The 15,147-nt window shown below is 54.0% G+C and overlaps 6 protein-coding genes across 6 annotated transcripts; 5 read left to right on the forward strand and 1 right to left on the reverse strand.

Moving 5' to 3' along the window:
* Nucleotides 1-1,337: 1,337 nt before the first annotated feature.
* M409DRAFT_62129 (uncharacterized protein) lies at nt 1,338-2,280 on the forward strand (the record flags this gene model as incomplete). Its single annotated transcript, XM_033815032.1, has 3 exons — nt 1,338-1,497; nt 1,550-1,679; nt 1,743-2,280. 3 exons carry the CDS (start codon nt 1,338-1,340, stop codon nt 2,278-2,280), a joined length of 828 nt encoding a protein of 275 aa, XP_033674799.1.
* Nucleotides 2,281-3,054: 774 nt separating this feature from the next.
* M409DRAFT_62130 (uncharacterized protein) lies at nt 3,055-5,643 on the forward strand (the record flags this gene model as incomplete). Its single annotated transcript, XM_033815033.1, has 1 exon — nt 3,055-5,643. The coding sequence occupies one exon, from the start codon at nt 3,055-3,057 to the stop codon at nt 5,641-5,643; it is 2,589 nt and encodes an 862-aa protein (XP_033674800.1).
* Nucleotides 5,644-6,044: 401 nt separating this feature from the next.
* On the forward strand, nt 6,045-7,523 carry M409DRAFT_62131 (uncharacterized protein; the record flags this gene model as incomplete). Its single annotated transcript, XM_033815034.1, has 1 exon — nt 6,045-7,523. The coding sequence occupies one exon, from the start codon at nt 6,045-6,047 to the stop codon at nt 7,521-7,523; it is 1,479 nt and encodes a 492-aa protein (XP_033674801.1).
* Nucleotides 7,524-8,475: 952 nt separating this feature from the next.
* On the forward strand, nt 8,476-10,506 carry M409DRAFT_62132 (uncharacterized protein; the record flags this gene model as incomplete). Its single annotated transcript, XM_033815035.1, has 3 exons — nt 8,476-8,634; nt 8,695-9,020; nt 9,078-10,506. 3 exons carry the CDS (start codon nt 8,476-8,478, stop codon nt 10,504-10,506), a joined length of 1,914 nt encoding a protein of 637 aa, XP_033674802.1.
* A 749-nt stretch (nt 10,507-11,255) lies between these two features.
* M409DRAFT_48823 (uncharacterized protein) lies at nt 11,256-12,248 on the forward strand (the record flags this gene model as incomplete). The annotated part of the gene is made up of 3 exons (XM_033811052.1): nt 11,256-11,388; nt 11,440-11,660; nt 11,724-12,248. 3 exons carry the CDS (start codon nt 11,256-11,258, stop codon nt 12,246-12,248), a joined length of 879 nt encoding a protein of 292 aa, XP_033674803.1.
* Nucleotides 12,249-13,102: 854 nt separating this feature from the next.
* Nucleotides 13,103-15,084, reverse strand: M409DRAFT_62133 (uncharacterized protein; the record flags this gene model as incomplete). The annotated part of the gene is made up of 4 exons (XM_033815036.1): nt 13,103-13,691; nt 13,741-14,299; nt 14,351-14,579; nt 14,650-15,084. 4 exons carry the CDS (start codon nt 15,082-15,084, stop codon nt 13,103-13,105), a joined length of 1,812 nt encoding a protein of 603 aa, XP_033674804.1.
* Nucleotides 15,085-15,147: the final 63 nt, after the last annotated feature.

A 15,147-nucleotide genomic window follows, 5' to 3' on the forward strand; every position in this document is an offset into this window, starting at 1 on the left:
ACGAGTCAGCATGGACAAGGAGCGAAATTCGGAGGTTCCTTCGTCTTTACCTGGATGGAGTTTGCTTGATGCATCGCTGCTGTCCGCGGAGAGACCCTAGCTCCACCACGCTCCTCTGGGCCATCCTAAGGGCCGGCTATCGTGACATCAACCGTCAGCATCCATATTGCGGATTAACCTTCGTGTGAAGAGGCTGTGAGGGCAGCCAGGAAGGAACATGATGGAACTGTAGGACGTAGTCTATATTGAGACGAGGTCCAGATCGTCGGTCTATGAGAGTGTCACACACGTTCGGATAATGCCCAGATCGGACACCTTGCTTCAAGCGGTTTGACGCCTTTTAGCCTTTTACCTAGACAGGCAAGAAAGACTGGGCCCTCTTGAGCTCCCGTATGTTCTCCGAGCTCTGTGTGGCCGACTGCGCCAAAAGTGAATATGGGCAAGTTGCTTATTGGTAAGGCATCAAGATCTCCGTTCAAAGCCGTGAGATTTAGGTCGCAGAAAGACTTTCGACGGTGGGAGGCGTTCTACTGCGGCTGAGTGATTGCCACTGCATACCCTGCTCGTTATCAACGTGACCACGACAACAGGTACGGGTGTGCGTGACCAGAAGGATCCACCTGATCTTTTGATCTCCATATCGATGGCTTTGACTTGAACTCTCGATGTCAGTCAGCCGTTTGGATCGATGGTTTTGGCCGGATTTTCATTCGTTCTCCGCGTTAAAGCAATCGTAAGCGCCCAGAGTAGTAAAACGTCTTTGCTGAACGAGGGCAGCCTCTCGGGGACAGTAGCTGTTTCGACACGCCAAGACATCGACAGCTTCGCCTCGACGTTCAACCTTGCTCTAAATTAGCTATTGCTTGAAAATTACCCTTTCGATATAACTCTCGGCTCGGCAAGCGAGACTTTATTCAGCGGCTGCCAAGCATACCATTTCCTCCGTGACGTTGGCATCCTGTGGCCTTTGGCCAATATCGGCCGTAGGGCTTCTTGGCTCGTCTAGTCCGTGTGATGTCTTGATCGACGGAACGCGGATGGCATTGCACATTTCGGCCGCAGTCGTTTCGTATGAAAACGAAGCAAGGATGACACGGTTCAGCCTGCATAGGATCACCTTGGCGCCTGCGTTGGAGGTTGAGCCGCTGTGGGATTGTCACTTGCACCTGAGGGAGATGAGGAGAGGGCGAGACGTCTTGATATAAGTAGCTGGTCCATGGCCAGCAAGGTAGAATCCGCATCTCTTCTGTACGACTCCTCGCGACGTACGCTGACAAAACCCCCTTGTGACGGCACCTGCATACATACCAGGCTCTGTCAAACTCTATTTTCGAACGATGGCCTTGTTCACTTCCTTACGTCTCCTGGCTCTCTCACTGAGCTTGGCCTCAGCATGCCCTCAACTCCAGAAAAGACAGGGCGTCAATTCGACTGTTCCTGAGGAGAACCGCTTCTTTGCCTACCAAGAATCGGATGACTGGGGCAGACTCAATCCAGGTATGCCGCAATTGTCACGTTGTAATCGTTTGCGGGCCACTGACTATTGTAGCGTGGGAACTGTGCCAGACAGGTACCCAGCAAAGTCCAATCCCACTGCGACTTGACCAAGGCCTCTCGAGATTCCACACGTTGGAGTTCAACTATCCGAACACCAGTTCCGGGGACTTCCACAATTGGGGGTAATAAGAAGAAGTCGTTGCTGTGTTCCAGACATTCGCTGACGTTCCACGCTTTGCTTTCAGGTATGGTCCGGCCACTACATTTCTGGGCGAGAATGGGGCCGGTGTTACAAGCTTGCCGTCCGCGCAGTTCGATGAAAACAACGTCAACGAGACGGTATATCTAGCCAGCTGGCACATTCACGCACCTGCAGACCACTCCGTACAAGGCGACCGCTCCAAAGCCGAGCTACATCTCGTTCATGCGGATGCCCAAGGGAACGAACGCGCTGTCCTCGCCATCCGTATCGACCCGGGCAATTCTGATAGCGGCTTCTTTCGTCAGCTTCCAGCCTTTATTGGATTCAACTCGACCGGCGAGAGTAGACCCAACACGTCGATGAACATGAATCTTGCATTGGACGAGATCGATCGCTTCTCCGATTTCTGGACCTACCGTGGCTCGTTAACCTCGCCTCCTTGTACGGAAGGTTTGCGATGGTTCGTCGCCCGGAACATTATGTTTGTTTCGGATGAGCAGATGCAGGATATCTTGCGGGTGTCGACCTTTTCGGCGAGAGCTGAGCAAGAAGTCTGGCGACACGACATCAACTCCGATTGAAGATGTACAGACCATTGTATGAGGTGGTGGCGTTGGGGTAGGTAGCGTGTATAACATGTATTGCTTTGACTGAGCGCTCGCAGGTAGCGTCAATTAATCGAGAACTCGTTGGAAGGCTTCGCGGAGGCGAAACTTATATTGTGAGGAGTGGAACATCTATCCCCATTACTTCGAAGCCAACCGAGAAGCTTAGAGTGAAATTAGCAGCGCAGTCGCTTGTGATAAGTCGGAGAGATGGCAGTTCCATACGTTTGCAAGCAGTGAAGTTAGGCGACGGTTGCGTGAAGATGTTTGCATTCCTAAGTGGCCTCAAGGGGATGGTGCGCCCCACTTCTCCGGCAAAACCCACGGGCCAAGCGGGACTGCTGCATTATTTAAAGTTGGAGCTCTCCCCAAGCGAGAGGGAAGGAGCCAACTCCAAGCGCCTCTCGACACTTCATTGTTTACGGGAAACGTCACATTCAAACACCGCAACAACTTCACGTCACCCAATTCACGGTCGCGCATCACTTCATAAACCACCCACCCCCTCGACAAGACCATTCACCCGACCGCCAACACGTCACGCCGCACGCGACAAGCTCCGAGGATCCCTACATAGACTGCGCCAGGCATATCTCAGTTGTCATGCGATCAAGCTCGTAGACGAAGACGTGCCTCGTCCGTGACGCTGTGTAGTGTGACCTCGAGCTAGCCATCACTGCCGTTGCTCGTGCGACAGGACCATGTGATCCGCGACGCCAATCCAATTACACCCACACACATTCCATCTCAATGCGCCTGTACACGCCCGAAAGCCTCCGGTATCCGATCACCGTGACCAAGCTGCTCAAGCAGCCCGGCGATGAGATCGAGCAGGATGGCCACCTCTTCAACTATGAGTACAAGAGCACCGTGCAGCAATGGGACGAGTTCGAGAGAGAAGATGTCGAGGTGGAGAAGACATTTTATTCAACATTCGAGAGCGAGCTGGAGGGGACCGTCGCGGCGCTGAATGTCAAGCCGGGTCAGGTCATCACGCGCCGGACGATGGTCGCAGATGTGGATGAGGCGTGCAAGCACGAAGTGCAATTCGGCGGCCTTTGCGCTAACTGCGGCAAAGACATGAACGAGATTCACTCGTACAATGAGTCAGCCGCCATGACACAGCGCGCAACGATCAATACTATCCATGGTCGAACGGAGCTGCTCGTGTCAGAGGAAGAGGCGACGAAAGCTGATGAAGAGGCGAAGAGAAGACTGCTGGATACACGGCGGTTGAGCTTGGTTGTTGACCTTGATCAGACCATCATTCACGCGTCTGTCGAGCCAACCATTGGCGAGTGGCAGAACGACCCATCAAATCCGAACCACGAAGCAGTCAAAGACGTGTGCAAGTTCCAGCTGGTAGATGATCTACCAGGCAGACCGGGGACATGGTATTACATCAAGCTGCGACCTGGGCTTAGAGAATTCCTCAAAACCATGTCGCAATACTACGAGATGCACATCTACACCATGGGCACGAGAGCATATGCCGAGAACATCGCCAAGATCGTCGACCCCGAGCATCACATTTTTGGTGATCGCATTCTGTCAAGAGACGAGAGCGGGAGTATGACAGCCAAGAACTTGAAGAGGCTGTTCCCAGTGGACACGAAGATGGTCGTTATTATCGATGATCGGGCTGATGTCTGGCACTGGATACCCAACCTAGTCAGGGTCAACGTCTACGAGTTCTTCGTTGGCATTGGCGACATCAACAGCAGTTTCCTGCCAAAGCGACCGGAGTTGGATGCAAAACCAAAGCCTGCCAAGGTGGAGCAGACACCGACCAAAAGCGAGAGCTCGGAGGCCAGCACCAGCGAATCCACTCCAGAAGCAAGCACAACCAGTACCGCTCCTACGACACCCCCATCGACGACTCCCGCGGCCAATGGCGAAGTCTCTGCTGTGGCACAGATGTTGAACATGGCAGGGCAGCAAGATGCTAAGAGCATCAAGACGAAAGAGGAAGAACAAGAGCAAGCGATCGCTGCACAGCTTGAAGATCGACCACTGTTGCAAAAGCAGAAGATGCTGGATGCTTTGGAGGAGGAGGAAGCGAAGACGTCTCCAGCGGCAGAAGCGGCAGCACAGCTCCTCTCAGAAAATGGCGACAAGACGGAAGATGCGCCGAAAGACGAGCCGCCAAAGAAGCACTATCGACATAATCTTCTCCAGGACGACGACACCGAGCTGACGTATCTGCAGCAAAGCCTGCGAAACATTCACAAAGCTTACTATGAGGAGTACGAGCGAGATGCGGCCGGCAGCAAAGGCAGTAGAGTTGCCGAGCTACGACCAGGCCACACGAAGAAACGCTCCGTCGATGAGTTCCAGCACATACCAGATGCGGCCGCGATCATGGACAGTCTCAAGTCTAGGGTGCTTGCAGGTGTGCACATCGTCTTTTCGGGTGTTGTGCCGCTGGGGGTCGACATTCAAAACCATGACATCGCCATTTGGGCAAAGAGCTTTGGCGCAACTGTCAGCGAGAGCATCACGAAGAGGACCACGCATGTGATTGCTTCGCCCGAGCGACGCACAGCAAAGGTTCGACAGGCAGCTAAGAGGGGTGGCAAAGTCGCCATAGTCGGCCAAGGCTGGCTGTTGGCGTGTTTCAGTCAGTGGACGAAGGTTGACGAGAACCCGTATCGGATTCATTCCGACGCACCTACGAATGGTGCTGCCGGTCTGCCAGACAGTTTCGACCAAGGCAACGACTTCATGCTCTCATCTTCTGACGATGAAGCCGCTCAGACGGAAGAGGAGACCGAAGATGCCGAGACACCTAATGGTGCAGGCAACGGGCGTTTGACGCTCGACACCGACTTTGATACCGACACCGACAACGAGGAACTGCAGAAGCACGCGCCAACGATGGCGCGACAAGACAGCAGTCCCACGGAAACCGAGAACGCCGACGACTGGGACGATATCAACGCAGAGTTGGAAGAATTCCTCGAGGACAGCGATGTTGAGTCCGTTAGCGAGAACGAGAGCGAGGGAGATTCTACGCCGCCCTTAAAGACAACACCAAGTCAACGCAAGAGAAAGTCAGATGACAGAGACTCAGAGGACGAGGCGGACGGTAGTCGACTGCAGAAGCGGAAGAAGGAAGCACTGGGTAGGACTAGCAGTCTTACGAATCTCGTCGCCTCATCCCAGGAGAGTGGCGCATCCGCAAAAGATGACGAGGGCGGTGGAGAAGCGCAAGACGAAGAAGCTGATGGTGATTTCGACCTCGAAGCAGCTTTAGCGGCGGAGCTCGATCAGGATGAAGAAGAGGAAGCTGCTGCTGAGAATGGTGGTGGTACTGGTGCTTTGGATGGGCAAACGTAACAGGCGAAGCCGTGGGCGTCGTCCGGCCAGAGAGGCGCACGATGCACTGCTTTGCATAGCAAGGTGTTTGGAGGCCGTGGCATGGATTCTGTTCGAATAGCATCGGCTCTCAGCATAACACCAGCATTATGAAATGAGGAAGAAACTTGTACCCATTATTCGTTATGCCATTTCACGTGCAGCCAATGATCATGTCGTCACTGGTTTTAGGGTTCACATGACGAGACATTTTTTGAGTTGGCATGGTATTGAAGTTTAAAATGTCGTGCCAACTTCATCATCACAACATTTCTTGTGCCTGCTGTCTGTTTTTATATTAGTCCAAACGACGATGGCCTTTTCGAATCCGCAATAACAGAGCCTAAGAACGAAGCCCGCTCCAAAATCTTCGGTCCTTCAACATGCCACCTAACAACGCCAACGAAAGGCAGCCTCTCCTAAACGGCCACCACCGCCCCCAAAATGAAGACCAAGACTCCGAACCCCAAATCCTCTCCTTCTCCCCAAAAGATCCCTCCAACCCCCTCAACTGGCCCCTCTCCTCCAAATACCTGCAAACCGCCCTAATAACCCTCATCGCCCTCTCCTGCCCCATGGCCTCCTCCATCACCGCCCCGGCCGCCTCCAACATCCAAGCCTCCTTCCCGGGCTCCACCCAGAAACAAATAATCCTCGGCCAAGCCGTCTTCGTGATGATGCTCGGGCTCGGCCCGCTCTTCCTCGCGCCCATGTCGGAGACGTTCGGTCGTCGGCCGGTGTTTCTGATCTGTTTGGGGGTTTTCACGATCCTGCAGATCCCGACGGGGCTGGCACCGAATGTCGGGACGTTTGTGGCGATGAGGGCGCTGGCGGGTTTTTTTTTTGGGAGTGTGGGCGTGGCGAATGGAGGGGGGACGATTTCGGATGTTTTTGAGAGGAGGGAGAGGGCGAGGGTGTTGGGGGTGTATCTTGTTGGGCCGTTGTTGGGGCCGACGATTGGGCCGTTGCTTGGGGGGTTGATCGTGGGGGGCACGGGGAGTTGGAGGTGGTTGTTTTTGCTGACGGGGGGGTTGGCGGGGTTGGCGACGGTGGTGGGGTATTTTTGTTTGTTTGAGACGAGGGCGGTGACGTTGTTGCTGGAGAGGAAGAGGGCGTTGGAGAGGGAGAATCCCGGGAAGAGGTATGTTGTGGAGGGGACGACGGATCAGGGGCTGTTGGAGAAGATCAAGGGGAATAGTACGCGGGCTGTGAAGATTTTGACCACGCAGCCGATTGTGTCGACCATGTCGCTGTATCAGGCGTTGGTCTTCAGCAGCATGTACAGCTTGTACTCGCAGTACACGTCCATCTGGTCGGCGCCGCCTTACGAGTTCAGCAAGAAGCAGATCGGGTTGACGTATCTTGGTCCGGCGGTGGGGTTCATCATCTGTGCGGTCTTCATTGTACTCTTTATCGACAAGGTGTACAGTGCGCTGGCGGAGCGGAATGGAGATGAAGGCCAGCCGGAGTACAGACTGCCAATGGCGAACGTCGGAGCTGTCTTTCTACCAATATCGCTGTTCTGGTTCGGATGGGCGGTCGAGAAGAATGCTCCCTGGCCGGTACCCGTACTCGCGACGATGCTGTTTGGGGCCAGCCAAGTGAGCATTTTCAACTGCGTGCAGACGTACTACATCGACGCATACGAGACGAATGCGGCCTCAGCTCTCGCAGCTGGTGCGTTTTTGAGAAGCGTTGTCGGTGGCATCGTCCCTCTGTTTGTCAGTGGGATGTTCGAGCAATTGGGCTACGGCTGGGGCATGAGTGTGTTCGGGTTTCTGAGTGTGCTGTTGATGCCAGCGCCAGCAGTGTTCTACTGGACTGGGAGGAGAGTAAGAGAGAGGTTCCCTTTCAAAGGATGATGGTCTTGATAGCATGTGCCGGGGTTATCGCAAAAGCAATATGTATGCAGGGTTGTGAAAATGGGGCGCACAGTTGAGGCGTTCTTGCATGTGGCGGACGCGTTTCTTCAGCGGACACCTGCATAGGACATGGCTTGTGAGATGGTGGTAAAGTGAGAAGTGATGATGGTGGTAAAGTGAGAAGCGATGATGGTGGTAAAGTGAGAAATGATGATGGTGGTAAAGTGAGAAGTGATGAGTCGATTGACATGTGTTCGCGTGTCGGGAGGAGGATGCCGACCATTGATTTTACATGGCAGTGCTGTTGAGTGATTCAAGCGTGCATGACGCCGTGCATGTGAGGCCTGGCAGTCGATTTCAAAGTGGCGTCTTCACCACGAGATGCCAGTCTGTTTGATATGTGTCGATCTACTCTAGACTCGTGCCGATGTTGAATAGTTTGGCTTGATTGGATTCGATCTGGTCCAGGCTTGTGATGTCGAGAAAGATGGTTTTCCGGTGAAGTGAAGTGACGACAGCACGATTTTTGTCACGGAGGCTGCGGCGCAAGCGAGCGCCAAGGTGGACAGGCATCAACCCTGCCTCCGGTCGAGCATCGATTCGAGCTCATGCGAAGGGCGAAGCAGGCTGAAGACGCAGCTGGCCGCCTCGTGATTCTGACCGGCCTGCACCTCGACAGCGCCCGTCACACGGCAGGCCCATTATCGGCGGCGGCGATTGCACAGGAAAACATCAACTCTCTCACCCAAGCCTCGCCCACTACACTGCCTCCTACCTTGCCAGCTCACAAGTACCCGCCGCTGGGACAGGTACTTCGATGCTGAATCGCCGCCTCCAACATCACCATAGCAAGTCGTTCTTTCCTCGAATCCCTCGCCCGCCTCCCTCTCGTCGTCGAACCAGACGCCTCAAGTGAACATCAAGCATAAAAAGAAGGCTGCGTTGATCAGACATGGCTACGCAGCTGGAGACTCAGACTGAAACATCCCTTGCTCTAAACACCACTCGTGACACCCCACAATCCACCACGGAACCGTCGGCGAATACTCCAAAAGAGAAGCTGCAGTTCAGCACGTTGTCAAAAGAGATCAAAGAGCTGGTCGTCGAGCGGGTGTGCAACATATCGATCCCGCTTTCAGCAGGACATATATGAAGCTGACACGGCGAGCAGGTTATACGTCCGTCCGACCTCAAGAACGTCTGTCTCGTAAACAGGGAACTACACGAAGTCGCCGTTCGCTACCTCTATCGAAATGTCTCCCTCGACTTGGGCAGTTCCAACGATAACCGGCTGTCCGCTTTTCTGAGCCCCAAGAACATCGGTCTCAAACACATCAAGCAGTTACGTCTGTATCTTGCCTCCGTCTACGACAAATGCAATCAAGAGCAACAAGCGCAGTTTGCGGCTCGCATGATACTAGAGTTCCTGCCTGAAGATACTCTAGAGGAGTTCAGGTATGCACGACAGTCACCTCCACCATATGAAGAAGAAGACGAGTAAATATCACATATCACACGTCTTGGTCATATTTCGAGCGGTACTGATGCTGACAGGCTGGATAGTTGGTGCCCATGGAAGCCGTTCTCCACTGGCAACCTCATCTTGCTCTACAAGAAGCAGCGCAAGATGAAATGGCTCGAGGTTATGGACCTTGACCGTGATGCCCTTCCAGAACTCAAGAAGAACGCTAAAATGCAAGAGACCATGTTCAAGAACGCCCGAAAGCTGGCTTTGTACCCAGAGAACCGCGAGACGCTCAACCTAAGCGGATTCTACGTGGAAAAGACCAAGGATCAGCTGGAGGAATTGATCGTTCATTGCAACTTCCCATCAGACGGCTCGGACAGTCGAGAACTCAACGATTCCGCGACTGCTCCTGGACTTGTCTCGAACACCATCTTCAGCTGCATGACGCCCTTCGACACTTGCACCCCTTTCCAGAACCTCAAGTCATTGCGACTACACCGGATCAGTCTGAGACATTGCGGGGATACATGGTGCAAGTTCGTCAACTTCCACAACATGCAGTATTTGCGTGTCTATCACTGCCCAGGCGCAGACTCATTGTTCGGTCAGCTGAGCAAGTCAACTCATCTCCCGAAACAGCTGAAAGTACTGGAGTTCCAGCATCGAGATAACTCAGAGAACGAAGCACTCATCGCTCTAGACGGATTCTTGTGCTTAGTCTCCGGCCTACGTCATCTCGTCCTCGATCTCGATCACGTCAAGGCGTTGCCGGCCGCAGCTGGCATCGCCAAGCACGGCAAGACTCTTGAGTTGCTCAATGTGCACTGCACGTCAGAAGGCCACACAAATCCAATCACATCGACCGAGTGCGATACAGATGAGCTGATTTGGGACTTTGAGGATTTCGAGAAGATCTGCAAAGCCTGCAAGGATCTGGAGCAGCTGTCTTGCGCATGGCCGCATACCAGCCTCATCCGAAGTCCGAGCGATGACTGGAGGTCTTTTGAGAATGCTTGCGGTCATTTGCGGAATATGGTCACGTTACACATCTCGACGTGGCCGAGCAACAAACCGTCCACGCAACTTTTGCCACGCCCGGTGTATGAGACGATGTTGCAGGCATTGGCGCAAAGAGGATTTGAATTGGCTGCTGGACAGCACTCATCCTCAAACATCTCACCGCCTCCAAGTATCGACGGCGACGATTCTGAGAGCAACACCACAGAGTCCGAGCCGTTGCGACCAGCCAAACTCCGCGTCATTGCTTTTGGCACATCAGACAAGATCTACGAGCGCGAAGATTCCAAGAATCAGTTCATCTTCGTTCGATCGACCTGCTACGACGCAGAAGGCAAGCCGAAGGTATATGCAGCGCCGGTGGGTTGGTGTTTGAGGCAGTTCGTGGAGCCGATAAGCGACGTTCTCGACTTCGTATTACACCAAAGCGACCGAAGCAACAAGCCGCCCTGTCGCGATCATCGGGATACCAGCGCTTGGGGAGACGAGGACGAGTAAGTGTTCGCCTGCGAGGTGCGCCCCTGTTTTCTTACCAGTCTGCAGCTTCTCGGATTGATCCTTGCCACGAAACTTACTGACGGGATAAGGATCAGGTTCGTTATCGATTAACTTCACGAATTGAGCGATCACCACGCACGGGCGAGAGGGATGAATGTTGATGAAATGTGTATGATGAGAAGACTATAGGAGAGAGATGTCTCGAGCAAGTGGACGAAGAGAGAAGAAGAAAAAGCAATGAGATTGGTCTTTCTTGATACCCCCCAGGAAGAAAAGCAGAAAAGTTCAAACGTAGATATGGGATAATGCGATCAACGAGGTAATGTCTGATGACACATCCATCATTCATGCATTCAACATCAACTTCACGCTCTATGGTAGAACTCGTATCGGTAGCATGGCAGTCTTCACAACAGCACACCGGAACCTCTCGCCGCCTTATATCTATCTCACCCACGATCGAATCCCGCAACCCCTTTTAACTCTTCACCCTCCACTGCGGCAGCACACCACCAACTAACTAACCGAACCATCACTCCAACCATCACTCCAACCTCCCCGACGTGGGTTCTCTCGACGACCGATCCAATCCAATCCAATCCAATCCAACTCAATTCAAGAACGAGAAAATGTGCTACAAAATCCCCCACCTCTGGACCCCCTGCAACCACACGTACGCCTGGTCCCCCGTGCACTGCGTCGCCGCCACGGCGCGCAACCTCGCTCCCCCGGAGCATTGCGAACAGCTCATGGAGCCTGAGGATCCTGGGTGGGTGATTCGGGAGGGGATGGTTTGTCCGGATTGTCAGAGGAAGGAGTTGGAGGGGGTGGAGGGTGAGGAGGGAGAGAAGGGTGAGGAGGGCGAGAAAGGTGAGAAAACAGGTAAGACAGGTATCAACGAAAGTGCCACCATCACTGCAAGGAGCCATGCAGACCTAGAGCACGAACTCACCACCCTCGAACACGCCCTCGAAGACCTCGAACTCCAGCACCTCGACGCCGCGCTCCACGAATCCCTGCACCAGCACACGCAACTCCACGAAACGGCCCTCGAAACCGCGAAACAGAACTCCCTCGCAGACGCGCCGGAGCCGCAGCAGCAGCAGAGTCTCGAGCACCATGTCGAGGAGATGGCGCGCGCCAAGGAGGCGAGTGTGAGGCATTAGGAGGAGGAGTTGGGGATGGGGGTTTATAGGGATCATGAGAGGGCGGTGCAGAGGGCGAGGGTGGAGAGTTATAGGGAGTTGTTGGAGGGGTATAGGCGGTTGATGGCAGAGGGGAAGCTTGGAGGGGAGGGAGGGGGTGGTGAGGAGGAGGGAGTCGTTGGTGCTGGACCGTCAAGTCCACGCGCTTCGTCTATCGCTACGACTACGACGAAAGCCAGGCCTTCTTCTTATTCTCCCCGCAACAAACGACGCTGGCCTTTCCAAGACGACGACCATCGCCAATTGTACGAAGACAATGACGACCGCGATCCATCTCCTTCTGCTTCGTCATCTAGAGTGGGAAGGTTCCGGGAAGGAGTCGCCTTGGACCCTGCAGAAAGCTTCGCTGGACGACCAACGAGCCACGCGAGCAATAGTCGTCGCTCCAGTCAGCAGCCTGCTGCAGCAGGCGATGAAGGAGAGGCAACAACAACACAACGTGTTCAGTTTGCCGATGGTGAGGGTCGTGATGAGCAGCGACATCGACGACGGAGTCTGCTCAAGAGGCTTCGTCCTGGAAGCGGCGAGAAGAAGTGAGGGGGAGCGCCGACGTCGCCAGCGGACGACTTGCTGATATCTGCGGTGACCCTTTTGGGTCCAAGACATTCTCCATACGGGCATAGCATCGTTCACTCACGCCAGCCGAACCGCATCGTCGTCGTCAGCTGCAGGACCCCGTCGACAGACATGCATGCATTGGCGTCGTAGTGAGCCAGCAAGGCGAAGCCCTCGACTCGTACAGCTGCACCAGAATCGTTGTTCCTCAACCACGTTACTGTAACCCCCTCTCCCCGGACATGACCTTCGTATAGCAACGCAATGGCCCCCCCTCCCTAGATCCCGTCCGTCGTCCAACCTTAATAGGATTAGATGCCCTGGCCGCTGTCGTACATCGATCCAATTAAATGTCCAGAAATCCCTTCTCCCGCCTCATTTCTCTCGAGACACCAGGGCCGTAATAAAAAGATTCATTTCATTCGCGCGTGGAAGTATGTATTTATCCAAAAAAAAAACTCTAATCTTCTTTTGAGAACTGCAGCAGATTCGATATGCGTCGGCGGTGCTGCACATGGTGATGGTGGCCGTTCATCTTCGGCCCGTTGAGGTCGGTCGCCGTGGCTTTCGAGGTGGATTCACGCTTGCGTGCGAAGCCAGCGGTATACGAGGAACTTTGCGGCAGAAATTACACATTAGCGGTTTGGTTCTAGTTTTCTGATATTACGGTTTTCGTGCATATTGGCGTTTCATGGATGGGTTTTCGAGTTTTCGCGCCAACATGTTGTGTATATCCTTCTCTCCCAAGAATCAACTCCAATCGCTATGCAAACGCAAGATGATGATGCTAGTGCTAGATCTGCTCGGGGTATGTGGTAATTGTGAAATGGGTAGCCCTACGGTGTCCTGAGGCTCAAGTCTCTCCAAGGCTTGAGCGTGAGCTGTGGCTTCAAGCTCACGACGTACGTCAAGCGATCGGTGAACAGATGGCTGAGAACAGCCTGCATCGCCGGAATGGCTCCAAAGATGAAGCCTCCAATGGGGAAGAGCGCGGCTTCGAAGAGCCCTGCGACTTGGAACACGTTTGCCGTGAATCCATCGGCTTCTTCCATGTCCTCGAGCATACCCGCGCGACGCATCTCTTCCTTTCGAAGACCCACGCATAGTCGGTGATAGCGTTCGTACAGGTAGAAGAATGTCAACATGGTGCAGAATCCAATCAGGCGGCAGAAGCCAGAGAAGTCCAGAGCAACTTTGAGCACGTGTGGGACCAAGAAGCTCGGAAGAAATGCCGAATAGATGCTCGAAGTCGTAAGAATGACGGCCAGATGGATAGGCAGGAAATGCGCTTCGAAAAGTCGATGGTAGAGCGTGAAGAGGTTGTACTTGTGGACGGGCTTAGGCGGCGCATGCGCGTTGTCGGCGCCTTTGGGTACGAGAGACTTGTGCAGACCGGTGGAAGTGTAGAAGGCGGTCCAGTTTGAGCTGTTTCGTGTTAGCCTCCTCTGTTCATTTAGACAAAACGCATACGAACTTGGGCGCGCTCAAAGGACATTCGTCCAGTGCCTTCTTGGCTTTGCGGTGCCTGTCCAACATCTTGATGCTTTCCCGGATCGTAAAACCAGTGTCGAGAGAGCCCCACATGTGCCTGAGCGCTTGCTTGTATCGTGCCTCAAGACCAAGGTAGTAACCTGTGATGCCTCCTTGTCCACTGCTCACGTTGCACTGACTTGCAGCAGCGTGGACGATCTGCACTTTGAGATTGCCAGACAGAGCGAAGAAGCACTTCAGGTACATGTGCATGTCTTCCCCAATGGCGCCAGGATCAGTATCCCAGCCGCCGACGTGCTCGACCAGAGTCATTGGAAGCGAATAGACAGACGTTGGGATGCAGACGCTGGAGCCGGAATATAAACTGGATAGACCGGCTCCCGCCCACATCAAGTCAGCGGTCCGCACAAAAAGCGGCACATGGTGCAAGTTGCGGTCGAACACCAGTGGCGGGACATATATCGTCGTCTCGTTGGTCTCTGCGTGTTCAGTATGCAGTCGTGCCATCTGGGTGAAGTAGCGAGCGGAAAGGTGAGTGTCGGCTAAGAAAATGGTGTTAGTGGAGATCTGGAGAGCGAACGAGTGTTGCGTACCATCCATGACCGTGATGATAGTGTTCTGCTTGACGAGGTCCTCGGGATAGTCTTTCATCACTTGCTTGGCTGCCCAAGACTCGTTGCTGCTTTTACCCTGCGCTTCTCCTGGAATGTTGGATGGATGAACAGTGTAGCTCATCTTGAAGAACGATCTCTCGAACGTTGCGCAAAGGCTGGCAGCCTTGAAGGCCGACTTTTCTTCTTTCTCCTCCATGGCCAGGTAGACCTAGACACCATTAGCACCCTCCTTTCGCGGACAGCCGCCTGAACCTCTAGCAGTCTCAGAGTACACGCACATGATAGCTGGTGCGAGCTTGCAAATGCGACGCCATTACTCGCAAAGTCTCCTCCAATGTTGCCATCTCTTCCTTGTATGCTGGCAGTATGATGACGAACAACGGCACGGGCAGCCGCTTGTCGTCCTTCTCCTTGTTGATGCTTTGCACGCGGGGTCTTCGTCCACTGGGCATGTCGTTCCCCGCCTCCCTGACGTTCTTGAGCACATCTTTCATCGCCCAGCACACTCGGATGGGGAAGACGATCGATAGGATATGGAGGAAGACGGTGTAGACGCTCAAAATGAGCTGGGGAATGGTGGCCTCGCCAGTGTGGTTGCCCTTCTCGCCTTTGCCGTAGGGCGATATGACCAAGGCGGAAACCAGGAGAACAAAGACGCCAACGACGCTGAAACCGGGGATGCACCTCGTGAGCCAGACATAAGTGCCCGCCATGGTGTGTGAAGGTTGGAAAAGTCGCTATGTGGTGTTCATTCGAAAAGGGAGCGTGGTCGGCGG

Source organism: Zasmidium cellare, assembly GCF_010093935.1.
Source record: "Zasmidium cellare ATCC 36951 unplaced genomic scaffold M409scaffold_1, whole genome shotgun sequence".
Classification (NCBI taxonomy): domain Eukaryota; kingdom Fungi; phylum Ascomycota; class Dothideomycetes; order Mycosphaerellales; family Mycosphaerellaceae; genus Zasmidium; species Zasmidium cellare.